Source organism: Electrophorus electricus, chromosome 25, assembly GCF_041902795.1.
Source record: "Electrophorus electricus isolate QZ-2024a chromosome 25, ASM4190279v1, whole genome shotgun sequence".
NCBI lineage: Eukaryota > Metazoa > Chordata > Actinopteri > Gymnotiformes > Gymnotidae > Electrophorus > Electrophorus electricus.
This window is the reverse complement of record NC_137521.1, coordinates 197,517-222,871: the sequence shown is the minus strand read 5'-3', so window position 1 is coordinate 222,871 and position 25,355 is coordinate 197,517. Positions and strand designations below refer to the sequence as shown.

The 25,355-nt window shown below is 40.7% G+C and overlaps 1 protein-coding gene across 2 annotated transcripts; it reads left to right on the top strand.

Moving 5' to 3' along the window:
* Window positions 1-4,495: 4,495 nt before the first annotated feature.
* On the top strand, window positions 4,496-24,536 carry slc6a17 (solute carrier family 6 member 17). 2 transcript variants are annotated; one of them, XM_027003891.3, is made up of 12 exons: window positions 4,496-4,881; window positions 11,564-11,898; window positions 14,410-14,567; window positions 15,702-15,828; window positions 16,580-16,761; window positions 17,050-17,160; window positions 17,711-17,952; window positions 19,405-19,597; window positions 19,736-19,928; window positions 21,272-21,431; window positions 21,570-21,732; window positions 22,842-24,536. In XM_027003891.3, exons 2-12 carry the CDS (start codon window positions 11,601-11,603, stop codon window positions 23,208-23,210), a joined length of 2,196 nt encoding a protein of 731 aa, XP_026859692.2. In that variant the 5' UTR covers window positions 4,496-4,881; window positions 11,564-11,600; the 3' UTR covers window positions 23,211-24,536. The 2 variants fall into 2 exon arrangements, with proteins under 2 accessions (XP_026859692.2, XP_026859691.2); XM_027003890.3 differs by having other exon boundaries at window positions 4,497-4,881; window positions 11,484-11,898.
* Window positions 24,537-25,355: the final 819 nt, after the last annotated feature.

Sequence of the window (25,355 nt, the reverse complement as noted above, 5' to 3'; positions counted from 1 at the left end):
TATGAACAAGACGAGTGCTGAGAACGAAAGAAAGGCTGTGTCTCAATGCTTCTGCACCCCAGCCGCTGGTGGGATGGTGCTTGTCATGTCATGACTAAGACAAGCGAAAAGTACCAAGGTTTGTTCCATAGTACAGGAGCAAGGCTTCGATAGTGTTTCTGGGTTGGTTGTATTCATGTGCCTATTAGGCACTAAGACGTGACTACGGTCTATAAATAGTGTGCTTGATTTTCGTCTGATTTTATAATGCTGCTCAGCTAAAAAAAAAAAGGCTCTCAGCTCTCTGTCTGTTAAGGCAGTCATGGAATTCTTTCTATTGTTCTTTTCCGTTGTGCTCTCCAGCCTTCTGATGCTGCAAATATAGGAAGCTTGTCTGAAACAGTGTGTAGCATTGCACTCTCCTCCCCTCAGTTCATCCTCCGCCCCTACCTCTAATGTATCCCCCCACCCCCCATAATCTCCACCTCTCCATCCTTCACCTCTCTGTCGTCAGCACATGACGTGCATGAGCGTGGGCAATGCTGACGAAAGTAGTTCTGTGCCTGTCTGGAAGGGAGGGATTAGGGAGGGCCAGAACTCACATAGCCAGTTTGGCAGTGTTGTGCTGTCTGACTGTCGATTTGGTGCAAGGTTTCTGGTAGCATTCATTATGTAGCACTGAGCATGTTCTGTGTCATTGTTGCATATCTGATGTGTAGGATAAACCATTCGGCATGATAGTCAATACACTGCATGACAGAACTCTTTATTTAAAAAAACATTTAAAACATTTTTGTAATATAACAGCATAATCCACCTCAATATCACAAATGCTAATAATATTAATTAACTGCTTCTAGATTAAAATGTAAATATATCTGTGTTTTATTAGATTCGACTAATTAAAATTAACAAGAGTTCCACTATTTAGTTGGATCACACTTAAAGGCCCGAACAGAGTCATGTTATCTGACTCATGGAGTCACCCATTTAAGTCTTTCATTACCTAACCACACAGTGACACCAGATGCTCTTAATGTCCCAGTGAGGCCTTCACTGAAGGTGTCCACTGTGATATTTCTATCACAGTGGGGGCAGCAAAGTGTGTCATTCCCTATGCTCATGTGCTCTATACTGACCACTTAAAGTAGAACCTTGGTAATGTAAGGAAGTCACAGGCACCTGTTTGGTTCACTCAAACCTACAGTCTGGTTAGGTTTAATGTAATAAAATTTCAGATATTTAGAGCTTAATCTAATTTCTTTAATCAAAAGTGGTAAAATATAACATATCTGAACTCCTAATGACATTTTAACCAGGAATATATATGTCTCACTGGAGTCATTTAGAAAAAGGGTGACATCTTTGGTAACCGACAGTGCTAAAGGACAAATGTCTGCCATAACTTCACGCCTAAAAGCCAGGTCTAGCACTGCTGTAAATTCACATCTTATTCCATGCTTCATTACCTCAGTAATAAATATCTGATTGGTCAGGCTCCCAAACCGAGTGATCACAAACACTTAAACACAGCACATGATATCTTTATCATTACAGCGATACGATGTGTCATCTCTGGTCAGTGTTAATTGAGGACAGGTTTCTATAGAAAACTTCATTAGTAGATGTATTTAAAAATCTGCATCTGAGATTAATTCCAAAAGGTTCCATTTCCATTTCAGGCCAGAGCTACCCAAATGCAGCATTGCACTATTGAAATTCCTCAGACAAACCATGACATTCAAATTCAGACAATGGCTTTCAGAAAAGGCACACATCAGTGAAAGCACAGTGTGCTCAAGGTCACTGCCAAGCAGGGATTTTCAATAATTAAAACATCTCTACTGCACTGTATGTGTGAGTGTAGGTGGGATAACGAGATTATAAAACATTACAACATTGTTACGTGCTACACACTGTCGCAGCACAGATGTGAGATATGACGATGCTGAATTGGAATGGGAGAGGAGGGTTGCTTTGGATGGTGAATGAAATGGAAATATTGGCAATTATGAGATGCAACTCAGCAAAAAGATCTAGGATCAAAGATGCTGAGGGCAGGCCAGGATCAACGTTATTGCATTAATATCCTGTGCGATCGTGCTGGACATGTCTTTGTAGCGAATAAACGGAACCCGTATGCTGGCACAGGACGATGGCTGAGCGTGGGGATTGGGGGTGGGGGGCAGGGGATCAGTAAGAATGAGTAAGAATCATATGATCTACTGTTGCCATAGCAACAGATCCCAGCAGCGGTCCCTGGCGAGGAGAGTCACATGAGACAGGAGAGGAGCTGTTTGCTAACTATGTCAGAGTCAAACACATGCTGTAGGCTCAAAGTGCTCCTCTTCATCTAAGGGTACGTGCTTTAGAACAATGAATAAGAGATTGGGAGGTGGATAGGGATATCTCTATGTAGCATGCCCATGTCACAAAGAGGTTAAAGTGGTATTCATGGCTAGATAGAGTGTGGGGAATCAAAATGATCACATATACAGGGAAGTCCTGTTGATTGATCTGGGTGGAGTTTCCATGTTCTCCCTGTGTCTGTGTGGGTTCCCACAGTCCAAAAACTGGATACTCTAAATTGTCCTCTGTGTGTGTGTGTGTGTGTGTATGTGTGTGTGTGTGTGTGTGTGTGTGTATATATATATATATATATATATATATATATATAAAAATAAATATAATGTGTGTGTGTGTGCGTGCATGTATGTCCAGTGATGGTTGGTGCTCTGACCTGGTTTTAACCTCGAGAGTACGCTGTGCACAAATTGGCTGCTGCATCTCATCAGGTGTGTGTGTGTTAAAAAAATAAATAAAATAAAGTGATATTTGTAAAGTGACCTTGAATTTGAGAAAGGTGCTATATAAATGCAAATAATAATAGTAATAATAATAATTCACTGTTGACAGTGTTATTAGCTGTATGGTATGTCTTCATTTACAAACAACAATCTCTCTCTTTCTCTGGCACACACACACACACACACACACACACACACACACACACACACACACACACACACACATCTGCCTGGATTAACTAGAGCTACCCGTTTTTTGATTCAGGATCTATGCAGAAGCCTTTGTTGAACAGCTGCGTCTGAGTGCTAATCTCCCAACACAGGAGGTGTTGTGTACGGTACGGTGCTTAATCTAGATCAGCCTATGTGTAAACACACACACACACACACTTTCAATCACTGTCTCTACTGGAGTCAAATCCTCTGTTTGTTGTTCTCTTAACTGATATATTTGATTCAAAACGGTGTGAAGTCTGTTATACAGATGACATTTTCTCATGATTCACCAGTTCACCAGAATGCCAGTTTTCATTAAAATGTTCTCCAGTTTGTGAATTCAGGTACAAATGCAAACCTAACAGGTACTTCCTGGTACAAATTCTCACTTTGACTTGAAACATTGCACTCACCACCCACTTCATTAAAAACACTTCTTATTTAGAAAGACTTTGTAGGTGTGGAGCTAGATATTATCATCCATTTGTTGCTATATACAGTTTTTCTTAGCCCACCTCTATCTCTTCAACAGTGGTCCGTTTCTGACCACAGAACCACTGATGAGTACTGACCCTGACACGTGTTAAAATTCCAGCAATACTGTTGTGCCTCCTCACCTCATACCATGCTGCTCCTATAGCAGTGTCATTGCTGTGTTGAGAAAGGATATTATTTGGGTGGTGGACCAGCTGCAGTCCTGTGGACAGAAACTGACCAATAATAAGTTGGCAAGTCATACAAACATATGGGCCACAGTCTAGTATACCTATAAAATGGTCCTATAAGATACACCTACTAAAATGATTGTGAGTGTAACATAAGTTACTGATAAAATGCGCTTGTGAGCATATAAACCTGTATGATGTGCAAAGAAAAATTTACCTGAATGTACTATCTAACATTTCATGTGAAAAGGTAATGTCATCCTAATAGTGGAAAATAGTGGAAAAAGCACAATTTTCTGGGAAGCATTAATGAGTTGTGCTTGATATCTATATCAGTACCAAATAGAGTATTGGCCAAGAGTAGCCATGATGGACCAAATTAAGCCAATAACTTCAATAAATAAAGTCAATAAATTTCCTGCTGTCAAGAAGAAAAAATACTTTTAACTCCTTTCCAGATAGCAGAGACTAGTCTGCTTGGAGACTTTGGAATACTCCAATCGAAAGTCCAATCCATATGTTTGAAGCCTTGCAGTGCATTGCAATTTCCTAAGTTTATTATCAGCTTTCCATTAAAAAAACAATTTAAAAATTGTCTCAATTAAACAAATATATACCTGCATGTGTGTGGGTTGGTAACATCTTAACTGCACACTTCGCGTATAGGGTTTTGAAAGCCAGTCTGAATAGAAAATCGGCTTTTTATTTAATCCAGTGCCAAAGAGCGGAGACTTGCTTGGCGTCCTATGTAACTCCATTTGCTATTTCATCAGTGATTTAATGCAGTGCCCAGGTTACGCTGCTGCTGACGTATGAGCGCGCTGGTGACTCATGTGTACCTATAGTATACTAATTCGCTCTCCACCAATCGTGATTAAAAAAGAGGTAGACGCTCTACGATTTTTTACAGCTGGAGGACAAATCAAGGAGTTGGTTGGATGACACTCTCGCTACATCTGACCACCGGGTTGGACAGTGTGATGCCGAAGTTACTATTTTGGGTCGATAACAAGGCGGTATCGGCTACGGTGTGGCTTTGCGTCAGGCGTCAAGATTACGTTGTGCAGTGTTTGACAGTTCTGATACTGACCGTGGAAAGAAACCATCAAGTGTTTCCCTAAGTAAACATTTAAAGCAAAGCACATACATTGGACCTGATGGTTATACGCTAAAATTCCCCATCTAATGATTAGCACGCTTTGACATCCACTAAGGTAAGTCATTTTTAATATAATTCTCAGGTTTATACAATTGCATAAATAGAATATTTTTATACATAAAATGATGGCGTCGACATTCAACATTCAGCTCACCTGGTTTTGTAACGATGATTTCGTGTTTATTTTTTCTTACCATTTATTTTTGGCTCATATGACATATGGATGGATAGATTTCAGCACATTACTGATTTTGAGTTATTGTACTTAATTTTGTATTCTGCAAATGTTGCATTTCTTCTACCGTGTATGTCAATAAAATCAGTGACAATAATTAGGAGATGAATTATGATCATCTCAATTAGCTCAATAGATCGGTGAACTTAGAGACACGGACGCACTGTGTCGTTCATCTGACGCACGAGCTTTAGGGTGGAAACGTGACACAGTTATTTGACCTTGAAGATGCTCGACGCCTGGTGTCCTCCACATAATATGAGAGTTTAATCTCCGCGTGGGCCACGTGTCAATGTTTCCAAACAAGAGTGCGCAGCTAATGTTTGACATTGGATCATAAAAGACGAGGTTGTTGTGCAGGAGATATGTGACACTTTTGTCCATCGATGTAGTATCGCACATCCTCAGCTTAGCTTGATTTGCCAGGTGTGAGGTAAGGCATTTGTGCTTTTAAAGAACTGAGCTAAATCCCTTGCAAAGCACTGATCCAGAGTCACAAAGAGTAATATCAGTGCTTATTCGGTGGAAAGGAAAAGCTTCAAGATGAAATCTTTTACTTATCATAAATGTGAGCAAATTTCCATAAAACTCTGAACAGAGAGACAATTGTTTAATTTGTGGCGCTTAAATCTCCTTAACCTGTGCTCCAGCAACTGACCAAACCTATATCTTGGATATACATTATAAGTTTAAATGAATCTGGTTACATGTTCAATATGTGGTATACGGTGCATCCAGAAATTATTCAGTGCTTTATTTTTTTCCACATTTTGTTATGTTACAGCCTTATGCCAAAATGGATTAAATTCATTTTTCCCCTCAAAATTCTACACACAATTCCCCATAATGACAAAGTGAAAAAAGTTTGTTTGGAATTTTTGCAAAATTATTATTATTTTTTTTAAAGCTAAAAAAAATCACATGTACATAAGTAATCACAGCCTTTGCCATGACACTTAAAATTGAGCTCAGGTGCATCCTGTTTCCACTGATCATCCTTCAGTTGTTTTGACAATTTGATTGGAGTCTATCTGTGGTAAATCCAGTTGATTGGACATGACTTGGAAAGGCACACACCTGTCTATATAAGGTCCCATAGTTGACAGTACATGTCAGAGCACAAACCAAGCCATGAAGTCCAAGGAATTTTCTGTAAACCTCTGAGACAGGATTTTATCAAGGCACAGATTGCAGGAAGGGTACAGAAAAGTTCTGCATCATTGAAGGTCCCAATGAGCACAGTGGCCTCCATCATCCATAAATGAAAGAAGTTTGGAACCACCAGGACTCTTCCTAGAGCTGGCCGCCCGGCCAATCTGAGTGAGCAAGGTAGAAGGGCCTTAGTCAGGGAGGTGACCAAGAACCCAAGAGTCACTCTGACAGAGCTTCAGCATTGCTCTGTGGAGAGAGGAGAACCTTCCAGAAGGACTCCACCAATCAGCCCTGTATGGTCGAGTGGCCAGACGGAAGCCCCTCTTCAGAAAAAGGCACAAGACAGCCCGCTTGGAGTTTGCCAAAAGACACCTGAAGGACTCAGACCATGAGAAACAAAATTCTCTGGTCTGATGAAACGAAGATTGAACTCCTTGGCCTGAATGCCAAGCGTCATGTCTGGAGGAAACCAGGCACCACTCTTCAACTGGCCAATACCATCCCTAGAGTGAAAGCATGATGGTGGCAGCATCATGCTGTGGGTTTTTTTTTTCAGCAGCAGGAACTGGGAGACTAGTCAGGGTAGAGGGAAAGTTGAAGGCAGCAATGTACAGAGACATCCTTGAAGAAAACCTGCTCCAGAGTGCTCTGGACCTCAGACTGGGGCAAAGGTTCATCTTCCAACAGGACAACACCCCTAAGCACACAGCTAAGATAAAGGAGTGGCTTTTGGACAACTCAGTGAATGTTCTTGAGTGACCCAGCCAGAGCACAGACTTGAACCTGATTGAACATCTCTGGAGAGATCTGAAAATGGCTGTGCCCTGACGCTCCTCATTCAACCTGATGAAGCTTGAAAGGTTCTGTAAAGAAGAATGGGAGAAACTGCCCAAAAATAGGTGTGCCAAGCTTGTAGCATCATACTCAAAAAGACTTGAGGCTGAATTGCTGCCAAAGGTGCTTCAAAGAAGTATTGAGCAAAGGCTTAGAATACTTATGTACATGTGATTTCTATTTATTTAATTAATTAATTAATTTGGGGGGGTATTTTTAATACATTTGCAAAAATTCCAAACAAACTTTTTTCACTTTGTCATTATGGGGTATTGTGTGTAGAATTTTGAGGGGGAAAATGAATGTTGTCCATTTTGGAATAAGGCTGTAACATAACAAAATGTGGAAAAAGTGAAGTACTGGGAATACTTTCCGGATGCACTGTACAGTTGCTGTCTGCTACACTGGAATATTTAACCCATACATAGAAAATGGGTATAGGAAAAAGAGATATTTAAGGCTTGTGCAATGTATCCATGTGCTGACTTCACAGAGTGACATTCTGTTTCTAGCTTGGTATGCATGAGGCTGCCTAGTCATTGTTCTACCAAAACCAGATTTTTTTTCTGTCATACCCTACTTATTGGGTATATTGGATAGAGTTTGGTTCCATAGAAACAGCAGGTCTGTCTCTTTGTCCAGTGCATCTTTCTTCGAAAGACAGAAAAATCACTCAGAGTGCAGATTAGAAAATGTTCACATGGAGCACAGGACTGAGGATTTCATCAAGCTCTATTGCCTAGCAACCCTTTGAGATAAACTAGAGCATTCTGCATTACAAGTGACAATGGGAACATAATGTGTTAGATCAGTGGGATCTTTGCCTCTGGAGAACATCACTGCCAGGTCAAAACCAGTTATGCAAATGGAGCCAAAGTTATGCTATTTTCTCAAAGATCAAAATACCATGCCTGCTAGTTTGAATCCATTCCTTTTTTGAATAATATAAATACATTTTATTGTTTTATCTCAAGTCACTTAATGACAGTGTTCAGTTCATAAGCTGTGTCCAGATCACACTGTCTTGGGAGGAGAAGACTACACAAACATCCCATATTGTGCCCTAAACCTGCCGTGCCTTTTTAAATGAACAGCCTTGCCTCACTGAGTGCCACAGCGTGCCTACAGGAGGACAGGGCAGATGGCTGAATGGTTGGATTGTTATTTAGTGTCAGGACAGAAAGAAACCCTTCTGTCCTTCTCTCCCAGTCATAGCAAAAAGCCCAGTGTTGAATTAACCCCTCCAGTGTTTGTTTAAATCCATCTGTCCATCACTGATTTAAATATTAAGTCAATGCTGGGAATTGTGTTCTGTGGTAAAATGGCCAGCGGCATTCTCTGGAATCGTGATATGGAACTGCCAGAACCTGAACCTTAATCCTACCAGTAGGTCTTAACTGTGCAATGCTAAGGAGTGCTTAGACAACTTGTGCTCTGGGCTGAACTTCACTAGTTCAATATTTTTGTAGTCATAGCACTTCGGACCAGCCCCTTTAACTAACAGCAGAACATGTTCTGTTTTATATACGCAGCACTACTGTTATCGCAGGCCAGTTAGCGAATGTGGCTGACAGTGTATTTAGACCATGCATCATCTGTATGGTGGATGCTAAAAACAACATGCAGAATTGGTTCTGTAGAACCTTATTCAGAAAATTATTCAGAATGCTCTTCTTTACCTAGACAAGTAGCATTTTAAAATCTTTGATATGGAGCTTATTACATAATAGTCACAGTAGGACATGATTGGATCGGTCCAAATTAGTTTTGCTCTGATGTGATGCGTTTTATCTTGGTTTGTCAAAAAATATTATTAATGCATCATATCTAAAGAGATAATAATACAAAGACACTGATATTGATTTGTATGAACTTCATGTTTTAATAATGTATGAGACAAACCAGAATTTGTTGTTGCTGTCTTTACCTACAGAGCAGTTAGTGAGATGCAAATGAAGATCAGAAATGAAATTCCATCCAGATTCATACAAATTATTACTGGTTTTATTTGTAGTGTAATGTGGCTTAAGAAGAAGTCACGCATACATTCTAACACACTGTTACAAGACAGCAGTCATTGGAGTTATCCTTGATTTTATCTAAGCACTTGGCTTTTTCACATCAAGAACCCTGTCTATAAACTGGATAAAATGTTGTCAAGATGTCTTCAGATGTGATCTTATTGTGTTGCTCAAATGTGCTCATTTGTGTGTGCATATCTGTGTGCATACAAATATTTTAAATGAAGAGTGTGAATGGTAGATTGGTATATTGTCCCTCTCTATAGGCCTGAGGCATACTAAAACCCTGCTGTATTGATGATATCTGCACATTTGAGTTTGTGGTGAGCTCCGGGTGAGCATCACCTAGCAACGCCACCGTTCCTCAGACTCTTCTGACCTACACTGATCAAACATGGCTGTGTCTGTAAGATGAAGGGCCTACTTATTTGTGACCAGCTATATTTTCCTTAGCACTGTATTTTGAGCCAGGGGCAATTCTAAGATTTTAGCCTTAGGGGGCTCAGCCCCAGTAGAGTATAATGTATAATACTTCAACAGCTGAATGCAATGGGACATTCTCCACATTTGTGTGCACATGTGCAGATGTAGTTTATACTTATTTTGAAAATAATTCAACAGACTAAGTTTAATAACCATTAAATATCAAACTAAGACCTATTTAAATACCTAACATATAGAAACAATATCTAAATGAGTTCTGCATCTGACAGCAGTAAGGCAGACCAGGGCATATAACAACACTAAGGAAAATTTGTGTGCAGAGATTAAGGCCTTGTAGTGGTAGTGTCGTGCTTTTGTGTTGTTTGTAGGGTGTGTGTGACATAGTGGTGCTGGTTGTATGGCATATGTAGAAGGTGAGTTATCATGCAGTGTAGAGCAGGATTCTTTAATCTGATCTGCAAAGGGCAGGTATAGTTACATTTTCATTCCAAATAAGAGAACCAAAATGTAGTCAGCTGTTTAAACTCAGACTATTTTATTTATCAAGTTGAATCACTTTTGCATCTGTGGAAAAGAGTGATGATCCTCAGTTTAAACCACCAAGCCATCACTTCATTGTGAAACTTTGTGTAGAGGTGAAGAGAAAAATTTACAGCTATCCAAAAAATGTAACAGTTGGGTAGGGTGAAGAGGAAATGTTTGGAGTCAGAAAGGTGGATCGATCCCCTATCTCTGTCTATGAGAAACTCCTGTCAGAAGTTATATAATTTGCCCTCTCACCCAGTATGACCACATAAGGTCATACTGCGTGAGGAAAAAAAAACAACTTTCGGATGTCCATCTATAGAAAAACAGACATTGCTTCAAGCTATGCAGGAAAACCTCTGACCACTTTAGTTTAGCTAAAAAGGGCTCAAGTTATTTTTTTTCATCTCAGTACACCCCGAAAAATGATCCAGATGAACTTAATCAACAGGTGAGCTTTAATAAACATTTCCTTGGTAGTTGCTCAGTTTACATTGCATTTTAACATCATTGTAATTCTTGGATATTTAAAAAGTATAACTTTGCTAGCACAGCCTGCTGCAGCTGTCTGCATTTTCCACTCAAGTTTTACAGTTAGATTACAAGGACAATTTGTTGTTCATTACAAGCATCAGAATTTATATATCCACATCCATATAACTTACATTTATCCAACTATGTGTTAACTAGCCACCACTGTTTTGCTACACCTCTAATGCACACTGAGCAGCAGAAGAAAACCTCTTCAGTTCAGTTTAAACCAAGAAATCACAAAATGAAGGGGAGAACTATTTGAGAAAATTGTGGAATTTTTTTTTTAGGGAGCTTGGACAAAAAAAAAAAAAGCCTTCTCAGATCTTTCAGTCATGGTTTGTACTATGAAGTTTTGGCTTTTGCTCTTTAAAAAGCTAGTTCAGTAGGGCATTTGGGAGAATAGCTGCCTTTTAGCCAATAGCATATTTGGGAAAATCCAACTTTCTGTTGTAAGGAGCTACTGATCGCCACCCTCTGGTATTTAAAGATTTGCCAAAGGTTACAACAGAATTTAACATAATTGGGATTTTGCCTTAGTGACCTTGTTTCTGAATGTTTCAACTAAATCCTCTTCCCTTTCAGAAGCATAATTGCCTAGTCTGTGCTAGCCATGAGACAGCTTCCAAAACTACCAACTGCAGAGAACACCAAAGCTGGTGAAGCACCGGTATTTCCACAGCAAATTAGAAGCTCTGAGTGGTTACCATTTAATATTTTTATAGACAGGCTTAAGGCAGGGATGCACAAATGGGAAGTATTAATTTGATCAGGGCCTACTATTCATGCCATGGCACTTACATCCATCACTTATCACATGTAGCTGGGCTGAGCGATTTCCCAATTTGACCATACTCTCTTACCCTTGTTATTGTCTAATCTCAAAATCTTTTCCCCCAATCCCACCCTGCACAGACGTCCCGCCTTGTCTGACACGCACGTGGTGGCTAGCATTTCCACTGCTGTCCCCCATTCTTGGTTCTCATCTCTCCCAGCGGTGCCTGTTGGGGCCAGCGCAAACCCAGCACAGCCATGCCTAAGAGCAGCAAAGTGACGCAACGTGAGCACAGCAATGAGCACGTCACTGAGTCAGTGGCTGACCTACTGGCCCTCGAGGCTCCCATGGACTACAAAAGTAGCCAGATGAGCATGAACAGGGCCGGGGGAGGCCCACCACCAAGGGGCAAGCAGCCGGACATTTCCCCTGACCTGGAGGATGGCCGACCGGCCTGGAACAGCAAGCTGCAGTACATCCTGGCCCAGGTGGGCTTCTCGGTGGGGCTGGGCAATGTCTGGCGTTTCCCCTACCTGTGCCAGAAGAACGGAGGAGGTAAGTCAGCAGCGATTGGTTTTAGTGTCTGCAGCCAAAGTCGTGACATTGTCATTACAATGCCACATGGTGTTGATGAGAAATTGGATTTTGAGCGGCTTTCTTTAGTAAAAGTCATAGTTTGAAAATAAAATAACTGCGCAAAAATTTTAGAAGTGCGTTATCACTGTAATACATAACCGGCGACGCAAAATAATGTTCCGATATCAGAGTTATTTTTCACACTGTTGAACCCTTACATAACACTTTAGAGAAAGCCCTTTGGGCCTTACCAGGTTTTGGATTTGCAGTCCTTGTCTTTGGAAGTTATTGAATGGAGAGTTACGGCGGCAGTTGTCTAGGGAAGCTGAAGCCACTGGCAATTTACAAACAGGCTGGTCAAGGCCATGGTGGGCATGATTTGTAATCGCACTTTCCCCATTACATTTCTAGCCGCAATAGCTGTGGCTGCTTGTCTTGAGGCCTAAACTGCAACCTAACATCAAATCTACTGTACAAACCTATCATAAGGTACCATACCTTACAATGTTACATAGGGGATGCTATGAAATAAGTCTAACCTTGGAGTAGAAAGAGGTATTTACAAATGTCAATTAAACCAGAAAGTGTCATTAGCAAAGAGACTAAAATGAGTCAGCAGTGATGCGTCATCATTTTCTGACTTGGTAAGATTTCTGGTTTGTTTGTGTTTGAATGAAGCTGCCTGAAATCAAGGCACCAGGTTTTTTTATTTTTCTATCTTAGCCAGCAGATTTGCTGAGATGGAAAAGATGACTTTCAGATTAGGACTGCGCAATACATAGTTTCTTAATCATTATCAAAATTTGGCCTTTGCAGTACTGATATTGCAGAGGACTAGAATATTTATCCTTGTGTGCTGTGAGCATCCGGACCGGCGGGTTCTATGAGTGTTCTATGTTTTGATAAATCTTACCATTTATATGTTCCAACAAACAAAACATTTTGGTCCAAATAATGCAGGTTAGCCTTCAATCATATAATTTCAGGGATTTAGCACTGAGTTCAAACACATCACAACTGCAATATACAATATCATCTCAATGTAGGATTTTTGCCTGCTTTGTGCAGACATATATCAAATGACATCTCTTGACAATTGCTCCACTGCATTTGTGTATAGTTTTATTTTTATGTTGGGCATGAATGCTGATGTGCCGACAAGCCAAACATTGCACCTGGGGGAATTTTTTCATCTCAAGTCCCGGCTTGTCTGGTTGCCATGGAGTTGCCACTTCCCTTTGACATCCCACTGGGTCTTGTCTCCTTCTACCTCCCTGCCTGCCTCTCTGTTCCCTTACTTCCTGTCTCCTCTATTCTAAGCGAGGTCTGCAATTTCCCTTCCATTACCAGCAAACATAAATAACCCACAGACAAAAAGCCACACCAGAGCAACCGTCAGTGGGCAAGATTGACAATCAAACCGACGGTGAGCGGCTTTTTTTGGTTGAAGCTTATCAAAGAGCTGTACTCTCTGACCACCCCCAGCTTGAATTACATTCATAACCTCGCAACAAACTGGAGGTTCGTATAACGTAATCTCTGGCTTTCTCAGCTACTGTTTCGAGAGTGCTCTCTGACTTCAAACGGTGGCTTGTGAAAAAGAGGATCAAGGTGTAGTTGGTCAGCTCAGGGTGAAATCTCTGTCGCTATGGAGCTGCTTGACATCAAACACCCAGGTGCTGAGTTGCTGTTTCAGGTTCTATCTCACTCATGTTTGCTGGGGCATGAGCTGCCAATATGATTTTGGCTGTTTTTGCAAAGTAGAAATAGACACTGGACAATTATTAATAAGCAATTAATGAGCACATGTTCTTTTTTTTGTGTCTAATGTTTACCAGAGAAGTACATAATGCAGGGAAATGTGAAGTATATAAACAGAAGAGAAGAGCTATTGAGTAATGAGCAGTGGGTACACTGACACATTGCACAGAACAGACAACAATAGTATATTATGATTACATTGTTGCATACCACAATTGCAGTATGCCTTGCAATTAAGTAAAACATACATACTGAAGAACACATGATATGACATAAAGTTGGGTCTGCAGTACTTTGAGCCAAATTATTTAAATTTCTTAGATAAAGTAAATGCTGTGATTCATCACAACACAGAACCCTCATCTGGAGCATCTGAGGTTTGGTCAGGAAGCTGTTGGCAGACAATAACAAATGTTATTTGCTCCAGGAGTAAATTACATAACATGGCTTTCTGCAATGCCATTTTAGCTGATCAGGGTGATAAGGTAGTGGAATGTACTTATTTTTTAAGTCTAAACTTAAATGAGCTTTTCATACACCAGAATAAGAGTAATAGGTATAAAACATAACCACAATGCTAGCCCGTGAAGCTAAGGACCATTTGGTAAAGACAAAAATACCATAATAATAGACTATAATAATTGATCTTTTCCTATATGAGATGACAGTTCTGGCTTCTGATTAGGGCAACTCTTGGTAAGGTTATGATAAATGCAACTGTCTTTTCAGGTGCATACCTTGTCCCATACTTCATCCTCCTCATCCTCATCGGGATCCCACTCTTTTTCCTGGAGCTGGCTGTGGGTCAGAGGATCCGCCGAGGGAGCATTGGAGTGTGGAACTACGTTTGCCCTCGGCTGGGCGGCATCGGCGTTTCCAGCCTGATGGTGAGTGGGCAGATATTAAGGTCAATGGCTGGTGGTATCATTCTTTACCTGGTCTTTTGGGTTTTGTTTCACTAGGGCTCCAAATTCTGTGTAGAAAGAGAGAGATAGTGGACATTTCTGAAAACAGTTCACTACTTCTGTATACCTTTGAGGTGCTCAACATTAGGTGGGACGGAATCCAGAGCGGGTGGTGAAACAGAAGTCACTGACTCGCTATACTTCACTCATCACATTGTCACACACAGTTCACACCTATCAGGTGCTTTGTTTAGCCTGTGTCTTTAACATCTTCATCTCCAGTGCAGGACAGCAGAAGTAGCCCTACAACAGTGACTATATCTGCTTATTTCTAATCTTAGAACTCAGAGTTCACATGGCAAGGTCAGTAAAGGGAAGGAACCTTACATTTTTGATAAGGCTGAGTGCTCATTTTTTCATTTTGTACTAAAATCATACACTGACCTTCAGTCAGGTGAACATCTACAAAACTTCCCTACATCAAAAAAGAAAGGGATGAAAACTGATTTCATTTCACAAAAGTAACTCCATCAAGACCACTTGTTGACAAAAGAAAGTGAACCTAATGAGTACACGTGTCTTGTCTTGGAAAGGTCTTACAAAGGAACAATGACTGGTCTTGCACCACAGCCATTTTGACTTCAGATTCTGTTCACTACCATGAACATAAGGAACAGAAATGGTTTAAGGCACATGTAAGTAGTTAAGACCAGGAAAACAGGAAATGGGTTTGCGGCAAGGAGAATTGCTATTAATACCCAGAAAGGTAGACATGCCAGAGAGAAAATTTGCTTTAATAATTCAGTAACTTTTGTGGCTGTGGACTTGTGACGTAGCCAGAAACCATTTGCTTACTGGGTCGAGAGACTTTGCCAGTAAAACATACAGATTAACTGCCCAATGGTCCTGAACCAGACAAATGTAGATAATAATGCTATTTTCAAATAAGCAATTGATGAACTATTGTCAGTTACAATTTATAAATATGAACATTGACTTTTCTATGAGAAAGATTGCTTATGCCAATAATGAAAAACATCTGGATCTGTCCAAGATTTTAATAGTTTTTCTCTTTCCAACCCCCAACTACGCCTCCCTCTCTCTCTTTGGGGTCAGGTGTGTGGATTTGTGGGTCTCTACTATAATGTGATCATTGGCTGGAGCATCTTCTACTTCTTCCAGTCATTCCAGTATCCTCTGCCCTGGAGCGATTGTCCCATCAGGAGAAACGGCAGCCAAGCTAGTGAGTGCAGCATGAAACCCACATGAAAAACCCACTCTTCACTGGCTCCTTCTCTTGGATATATAACTGGTCTGAATGATATGAATCTGTAGTGTGCTAAATAATCTATGCCATGTTATTTTCCAAATGAAAATGGGCAAGGTTAATTAGTACCTGTCATGTATCTTGTCTAACATGAAAAACGCCTGGTAAAGAACAGTGAATGTTTGATATAGATCTGTTTGATTTTACCATCATTATTAATTTTTAGCTTTCAAAACTATTCAGACTGCCATCGATTATTGCATGTTTGTGTTAAGCACTGTCCAGGCATCCTTCTGAAAGAACCCTATTAAGAGTTTGATAGGACCTGCCTTGGGGTTGATTTGTATGAATGTTCCCAGCATACCCTGTCACCAGTGCCTTTGTGTGACAGACCTGAGGGTGCATTGGTGCAGACACATTTGTTGTCTGCTGAAACACAAGAAGGCAGCTGGGGGCTTTGCGTGAACTAAAGAAACCCCATAATTTTTAGTTTTCAATCATGTATAGAATGTAGATTAAAACCAATCATGGCAGATTAAAATTTTCATTGTGCTTTTTAATATTTAAAAATAGAACTGTAATATTATTTATTTAAGACAATGGAAATTTTGCTTATATACTGCTTGGAATATGGGCTGTACTGAACACATCTAACAGCTGCATGCCATATTCTGCAGTGAGACAACGACATTCTGTAACGTTCTTTGTTGCTCTTCCACCTGAGCAGTTGTGGAGCCAGAGTGTGAGAAGAGCTCAGCCACCACATACTTCTGGTACCGTGAGACCCTGAACATTACCAGCTCTATTGCTGACAGTGGAGGGCTGAACTTGAGAATGACCCTGTCACTGCTGGGCGCCTGGGTCATCGTCTGCCTGGCAGTCATCAAGGGCATTCAGTCATCCGGAAAGGTGAGGACTACACAATACACATGCTCGTTACACTACACAAAAGAAATCTCATGCGTCCAGTTTTTCTACTGTACCTGAAGAGAATAACAACCTTTAAATTTAAGGAGTAGCATCTAGTCCACAATTTCAGAAATGAAACTCAGAAGTCAGCTAAATGCCGTAAATGCAAATGTAAATTCTCCTAGACACAAACACTTTTCCCTACCTTGTCAGATCATGTAACTGATCTTGACAAGAGAACTCTCTCACCACCTCCCTGTACATGATGGGTATGCGTGCTCTGTTTAGGTGATGTACTTCAGTTCCCTGTTCCCCTACGTGGTGCTCTTCTGCTTCCTGGTACGTGGACTCTTTCTTAAGGGAGCTGTGGATGGCATCGCTCACATGTTCACCCCTAAGGTAATATACCAAACTCACTTGAAGAATGCCTCAAGGGTTCAGTTTCCCAGGGCTGTAAGCAGAGCTGCAACAGAACTCATGTGCCCACAGCAAATACAAAGCTCTAAAATGCTGCTGAAATGTAGCTGACTGCAAGGGCTTACTCTCCTCCACTTATCCCTGTGTCATAGTGTGCTACTATTACTGTTGTCTCCTCCCAGTGGTGAACTCAGAGCGATGTGGCCCATATTCATAGAGCTACTCGTTACTCATGCATGTCCAGAAGGTAAATTAAGATGTAAAAGTGAGTGATTAAGAAATTGACTATAAGAAGGTATAATTTTTAAAGTAATAAATTATTGCCGCATGGGTCTGCCACTGAAAGGTGAGGGAATTGTCTCAAAGTGACAAAATGCCACGTTTTCTTAAAGTATTTTGATGTGTCATGATCATGCATGGGTTACACTTAGTGCAGAAGTGACATAATGCATCAGCTGCAGTGCACATCTGCCACCAAATATTTTTTCAGTGTCTGGTCATTATCCTTTACTCCTGTAATGTGTCCCTGCAGTTGGAGATTATGCTGGAGCCGCAGGTCTGGCGTGAGGCTGCCACACAGGTCTTTTTCGCTCTGGGCCTGGGTTTCGGTGGGGTGATTGCTTTCTCCAGCTACAACAAGAGGGACAACAACTGCCATTTTGATGCTGTACTGGTCTCCGTCATCAACTTCCTTACTTCCATCTTGGCCACGCTGGTGGTATTTGCTGTGCTTGGATTCAAGGCCAACATCATGAATGAGAAATGTGTGGTAGAGTGAGTGGTGTCCTTTACTTTATTTACATACCGCATTTGCTACTGATGTCAATGAGGATGGATGAGTGTAATGAATAGGATTATTATATCTAATATTCCTAATGTACACTGAAAGGCTACTTTATTAGAGACACCCATCTTGTAGAGATGGACCCCCTTTGGTCTTCAGAACCACAACAATTCAGTATGGCAAAGATTCTATTAGGTGTTGAAATTGTTCTGCAGGAATCTTGGCCCATGCAAACAGAAGAGCTTCTCACATTTGCTAAAAATTAGATGTGGGTACCAACATGCTCTTATCAGCTCATTCTAACTCATCCCAGAGCTGCTCTCTAGGATTAAGATCTTCGGACTGTGGAGGCGAAGGAAGCAAGGAAAACTCACTGTCATGTTCCTGGAACCAGCCCATGGCTATACAACCCTTGTGGCATGGTGCATTGTCCTGAAAGTGTCCTGCCATATGGTAAACAGCTGCCATGAAGGGAAGAACTTGGTTGGCCACCGTGTTTAGGTAAGCACTACTGTCCAAGCAACCATCCACAGGTATCAGAGGACCCAAGTTGTGCCAAGAAAGCATTCCTCGCCCCATTACTCCACCTTCACCAACCTGAACTGTTGACACCTGATATGAAGGGTTCATTAATTTATGCTGCTTGTGCCAAATTCTGACCCTCCCATCAGCATGGTGCAACAGAAATCTTGATTCATCTGACTAGCCAATGTTTTTACACTGCTCAGTGATCCAATATTTACCCACTTGAGTCTTGCCTTTCTTGCCTTTCCTTAGACAGCAATGGCACTTGAACTGGTTGTCTGCTATTATGGTTCATCCATGCTAAGGAATGATGAGTGCATTTGGACACATTTAGTTGGAGCACCAGCATTGTATTTGGCTGCATTTTGCTTGACTGAGTACCGCATGTTCGTTAGAATGATTCTTAACATCCTCCTCTGACCCCGTTTGTCGACGAGTTGTTTATGTCCACAGGATCCCCTTTCGCTGGATGTTTTCCCCCACCATTCCTGGCATTCTCAGCATCGTTGCAGGGGGAAAACCTCATAAGGTTGGCAGTTTTTGAAATACTGGCCCCTGCTTGTCTAGCACTGATGACCATGCCTTGTTCCAAGTTGCACAGATTGCTTGATTTTCCAATTCTAATGTGTATTCACAGTGAAAATGATCCACGGAAAACTTGCTCACCTGATTTAATACTGTACTCCGGCATCACATGTTTAATTTTCATATGTGTCTACATTCCAATCGTGAAAGGCAGGTGTCTCTAATAAAGTGGCCATTCACTGTAAGTTGGGCATTTCTGAGTTACTGTTCAGGGTACAACCTGTTATGAAAGCATAGAAACATTGATAGGTGATGACACAAAATATTGACATTGAAATCCAAAATTACTGTAAGGTAGATATCAGAACAAGCTGTGTTATCTTTGTTTTTAGGAATGCTGAGAAGATCTTGGGCTACTTGAACTCAAATGTCTTGAGTCACGATCTGATTCCTCCTCATGTTAACTTCTCCCACCTGTCTTCATCTGATTACACTGAAATGTATGAAGTGATTAAAATTGTGAGAGAAGACAGTTTCGCTCAGCTAGGCCTGGAACAGTGTCTCCTGGAAGATGAACTTAATAAGGTGATCTGCTAAAATGTACCTGTAAACTAGCATTTTACTAATATTTCACTGTTAGATCAGTCCTTTTGAATGACAACTACAGTTGTTTTAACTACAAGGGACTGAAACTGTTTCTGAGTCTCTGACTTCCTCCCGCAGGCCGTCCAGGGCACTGGTCTGGCCTTCATTGCTTTCACAGAGGCTATGACCCATTTTCCAGCATCCCCGTTCTGGTCGGTGATGTTCTTCTTCATGCTGATTAATCTGGGCCTGGGTAGTATGATTGGCACTATGACGGGCATCACCACACCTATCCTCGACACCTTTAAAATACGGAAGGAGATCCTCACAGGTGAGAGCTAGTACCCAAACAGAGAACAGGATTTAGCCCTATATAGAAACAGTCTGGAGGTCTGTGTTTGAAATGATTTTTGATTTCTATATATGTCACAACTTTCAAAGACCCATTTATTCCTTGAGTGGCTGAATTGAACAATTAAAAAGGTGGAAAAGGACAGTTGTCTGCTACATGGCTTTTCACTTTTCAGTTTGATTTCATATTCAGGTAACACTTTTATGGCTGATTTCTTGTACAGAAGATAAATGTGTCCAGAAAATGAAAAACCTGTTTGCAGTTTGGCAAATTATCTAGTGACTTTTCGTAACAATATACTGTAAGGCCCTAAGACAATCTGAGCCAAATTCATAAAACCTGCTGCCAGATTTAACATGAAATTAACAGCAAATGTTGCCGTGGTAACACGTGTCCTCATTCATAACTGGATTTTTCCAGTGTAGTTTATCATTTGCATGATATGGTGCTACTGCATTTTATCTTCATTTGCATATTACATTAACGATTCATTATAGACTTGTTCAAATTAACACAGCACAGTGCAGACTGCTCTCCGCCTGGATCGGTACAGAGTATGTCCCTTATTTTAATTTTTTTTCAGACTTGTGATTCTGTTAGGATGACATACACCATTATAATCTTGTCAGCACAAGGGAGCTACAGGTTTCAGAGCCAGGCCCTGCAGTTGCTCTCCACGGCCCGTTTAAGCCAAGAGATGTCATGATGATGACAAACTAGTTAATGCAGCATACAGACTACTAGCATAATAAAAGTGTGTATTATGTTCACATGTGAAATGTAATGATATATTCTTCAAATAATCTATTTATATAGAGATGACATTAACGTGACTGTCCAGATTGACAGCTCTCAATGATCATTTCACACATGCAAATCTATAAAATTGTGCACATGCACCCATTTAGGTAATTTATTTAAAATGCACATTTTTGGTCTTTTTGAAGTGAGCATGATGGAAAACTTTGCAACTCTAATAAGAGTACAAGGAGGAAGGTGACTTGCTTGAACAGGATTTCAGAATACTATGAACTTATGCCATAAGAACTGTACATTTAGGTGTTGCAGAACAATAAACTATGTATAGATATAGACTGAGGAGGGAAACGTTTTCACCAACCTGAACTGTTGACACCTGACATGAAGGGTTCATTAACTTATGCTGCTTGTGCCAAATTCTGACCCCATTTTACAGTGTATTGTTACCACAGTTCTCAAGATGCACTGTCAAAATGTATGCAGGCTTTTATTTAGTGGACGCATATATCTTGACCTCCGTTAGGACCCTATATATATGACCTCTAACCCTCACATGTCCTCAGTGGCTTGCTGCATCGTGGCCTTTCTCTGCGGACTGCTCTTCGTCCAGCGCTCGGGGAACTACTTTGTCACCATGTTTGATGACTATTCTGCCGGCCTGCCTCTCACCATTGTAGTCATCTTGGAGAATGTGTCTGTGGCCTGGATATATGGCACCAAGAGGTAAGCGGCATATTTTTAGCATCACATTCAGGTTGTGGAAGTTTGCACAAGCTCCTGAGCACAAGATGCCTAATCTAAATCTAAAGTTGTTCCGTTTGTGCCCATTTGAATGATAAATACTTGTGTGATGTTTACCAGGTTCATGCAGGATCTTGAGGATATGCTGGGCTTCAAACCATACACATTTTATTTCTACCTCTGGAAGTACGTGTCTCCAGTCTGTCTTATTGTGCTCATTTCTGCCACTGTTGTGGAGATGGCCATTAGTCCACTTGGATATAATGCCTGGGTTCAAGACCTGGTGAGTATAGCAGTTTTAAAAGCCTGCTTATCTCACTCATTGATAAAAGTCCTGCCTTTTATTTTTCATCCTCAAACACACACATACATGCATACTTTCTTTTAGTACGCCTATCAAGTGCAAAAACATTCCTACATGGTCCATTGTTTTTCTTTTATACATTACAAACTGCGATTTTATAATTGCTAGTTGTTTTATGTAATGTCTTTTACCATTTTGTAAACTGTTTGTTGGTTTTTTTTCTTTACCTTTAAAGCAACTTTGTGTCCAAGTAAGACTTAGGCCCAATGCCATTTCACCCTTTGCCCCTACCACTTAGCAATCCCTCTGCTACATGTTCCTCCAAATGGAGATTTATCAGAGGTACTCTCCAAATGGAAGTAGTATGAGAATTTTCTTATAATGTCTTGGGAATAACCAGGAACATGGCTCTACAAGTAACCAAAGAATCCTACAAATCTAAGTAGCCTATAATAGTAAGACAACTTTTTTATCTTTAGTTTCATGTCATTTCAATGCATCATGTCCTTTTCTTCATAAGTATTTAAAAATGGCTAGTGTTGCATCGTTATTGCTGATTGTGCATGACAATCCTGTATTATGACACATTTTCATGTCACAGCCCCCCCCCCCCCCCCACACTTTGAAAGCTTATAAGTTCCAAAATGTAACTGAAGTCCAGCAGTGAGGTGGACTTTACCATTCCTCAAATATCAATTCAGACTTGCAGGGTTGCCAACAGAGCACTGCTAGTTGCCTGGAATGAAGCAATGTTGTTTTTTGTTTGGTGACCAAGTGATACATGAAATTGAAGGTGTGAACAAAAACTGTACACAATCACAAAAGGTCTATAGTCTATGCAAGACAGATCACTACAGCTGAGAAGAGTATGTTGGAAACATCTGGCAAAAACTTGTTTAGTCTGTTTATATAAAAGCCATCAACTATGATTACTGATGACATATGAAGTTCTTGAAGGGGAAGATTTCAACAACTACCCGTTAACTCAGTTCTAAGGGGCAAGATGAGACTCTAAAACACAGAGTAGGGGTAATTATATTGGCCCCAATATTTTTTCACGAATCTTACTTTACGCTTTCCTGCTCCAGGCCCTAGAGAGGTTCCAGAGCTACCCTCCATGGGCAGTGGCCATGTGCTTCGCCCTCATTGGAGTAGCCATGCTTCCTCTGCCCCTCGTCTTCCTCGCTCGCCACTTCAACTGGCTCCCCGACGGCTCCAATAAGCTGTCCGTTTCCTACCGCAAGAGCCTGACGAAGGACGCCTCCAACCTGGAGGATGAGACGCGCTTCATCCTGGGGAAGAATCCCAGTGAGGCTCCTTCCCCCATGCCCAGCCACCGGGCCTACCTGGGTCCAGGCAGCACATCACCAGTGGAGCTCATCACCAACTCCACCTCTATCAGCGGCTATGGCAGCAGCTATCAGACCAACCCTGCCCCGCCCAAATCTGAGTCATGAACAGGCTCCGGCCTCCCCCCAACCTGTCCAGCAGAGACTGAGGCTGAGCTGGATGCAGTAAGGGAGAGACACGAAGAGGGGGGAAAAAAGGCAAGGACTAGAAGTGAGAATTGCAGCATCTGTCACACTTTAACCCAAGCCATACAAAAGGGAGGGATGAGGGATTCATAACAAATACAGACAAAACAGAAGGAAAACAAGAAAACTACCTGCCAAGGACCCTGTAATCACCAGGTCACCAGACCCAGCTCTAACTAGCATAGGGTACATTAATGCCTTGTCTCTCTCCTACCCACCCATCTGGATGAAAGCTACTAAGTATTTCTACTGATGAGGGGAGGGACAGGGAACACTGCAATTCCCTGCAATTCTGAGGCCCACACAACCTGCTGGTGAGTGTTTTACTATGACTGCCCTGATCAATATTATTTATTAATTTGCCTACAGATGAATATGAATTAAGCTTACATCACTGACTTAGCCCTTTAGCACAATGATGGATAAAGCACAGTTTTAAGGCATTTCAGTATGGTTTTCTCTGTAAATCTCCTGCCTGGGTTAAGGTGTGCACAAAATTGCAGTAACCTAAGATGATGTAGTGGTTTGAGGCCCTGGAAGAACCTTCTAGACCTCTTGGTGTCTTTGTTTCCATAAATGCATTTACAGAACTGTTATTTGTGGGACAAAAGGAAGCACAAAAAAAAATCTTATCTATGGTGTGCCTCTTAAGTGTGATTTAACCAAGCACATTAACCAAGTACTTGACCAGGTACCACAACAGTGAAGAATATGCTGTATATTTAATGCAGATTTAATCAATAGTGTTTATTGTAATTTTTGTCTTTTATAAGTGTTTACTCCCATAGAGTGCATAGGCTCAGCAGTCTATCCTAAAATCACACGTTATTGACCAAGTCTCTCCACTAGAGGGCAATATAAGTACAAAACAAATCCCACAATACAAACATCAATTCAGTATCAATGCTTGATTTTCCTTAGGGTTTCATTGAAAAGGCATCACTGCATTTATGAAAATAATCCTCAAACAAATATGTAGAGGTAGACAGTCTTCATTTAGTTTTAGAAATTAAACGAATGCCTGATGGCAAAGGAGTACAAAAAAATCACGTTTTTGAGATGAGTAACAAGAGTTCCACGAGTCTTCACTGAGCACAATTATATAATTCCCATATTATAACAGATTTAATAACTTTGCACTATAATCAAGTATACATATAGCTTATGAGAGGAAAAGGGGCTATTCATTACCCATTAGGCCTGGAAGAGATGCCAATGCCTGATGAGCGATAATCGTGGTGACACACACAATCTGCATTTTGTTTTTTTTGTTATCATTTTGCATGGAAATGAGCTGCCTGAAAAAAAGGCTAACCACCCTACTGTAAATACGGCAACACGACATACTCATTGAAAAAATATCTTGTTTTGAAAGTTACATTCTGATTAAAAAAACAAAAAGGTCCTGTAAGAACTACCACACACTTCAGCGCTTTACTTAACTAGCTAGGTGTTTGATAACAGAAACTGTCGTGAATAGTGATATGTAAGCAGTAAACCACTTATGAGAACATTTAGTTAGCTGTGAGAGCACAGGCACAATTAACTATTAGGACAAACCAAACCGATACGAGTGCCTGGGCACTTCACAAAGATATTTTCTACTTTTAACATATAACAATGTTAACCAGTAGCCTTAGCATGGGAAACAAGCTAATGTTAGACTGCAACATCACAGTAAAATGAGAAATATGCTACGGAGTGTTATGTAAAACATTAACTAGCCATCTTTAGCGTTCTGGTATTTGTTATTTTATTTATTTATCAAATTAGATATTTAAAAATTATTATTAAATTATGTTTTAAAAAATTAACCAATCAGGGGTAATTAGCTAGTTGCATGTCAAGCAGAAATACTAGGCATTAACAAGGTTTTGAATTATTTGGAAGTTCCCTAGGTTAGGCCTCCATCCACCTTTGAAAAGCCGCTCCAATTTATATTCTTGTTTTTGTCTAGTCTAATTCTGTCTAAACTCGCTTTTCTTCATTTGTCATCCGTCATTGTCGTGTAAACTGTTGCTGATTAAATAAGGAATGAGCAGCTGTTGTGGTGTTTTTTTGCTGGTG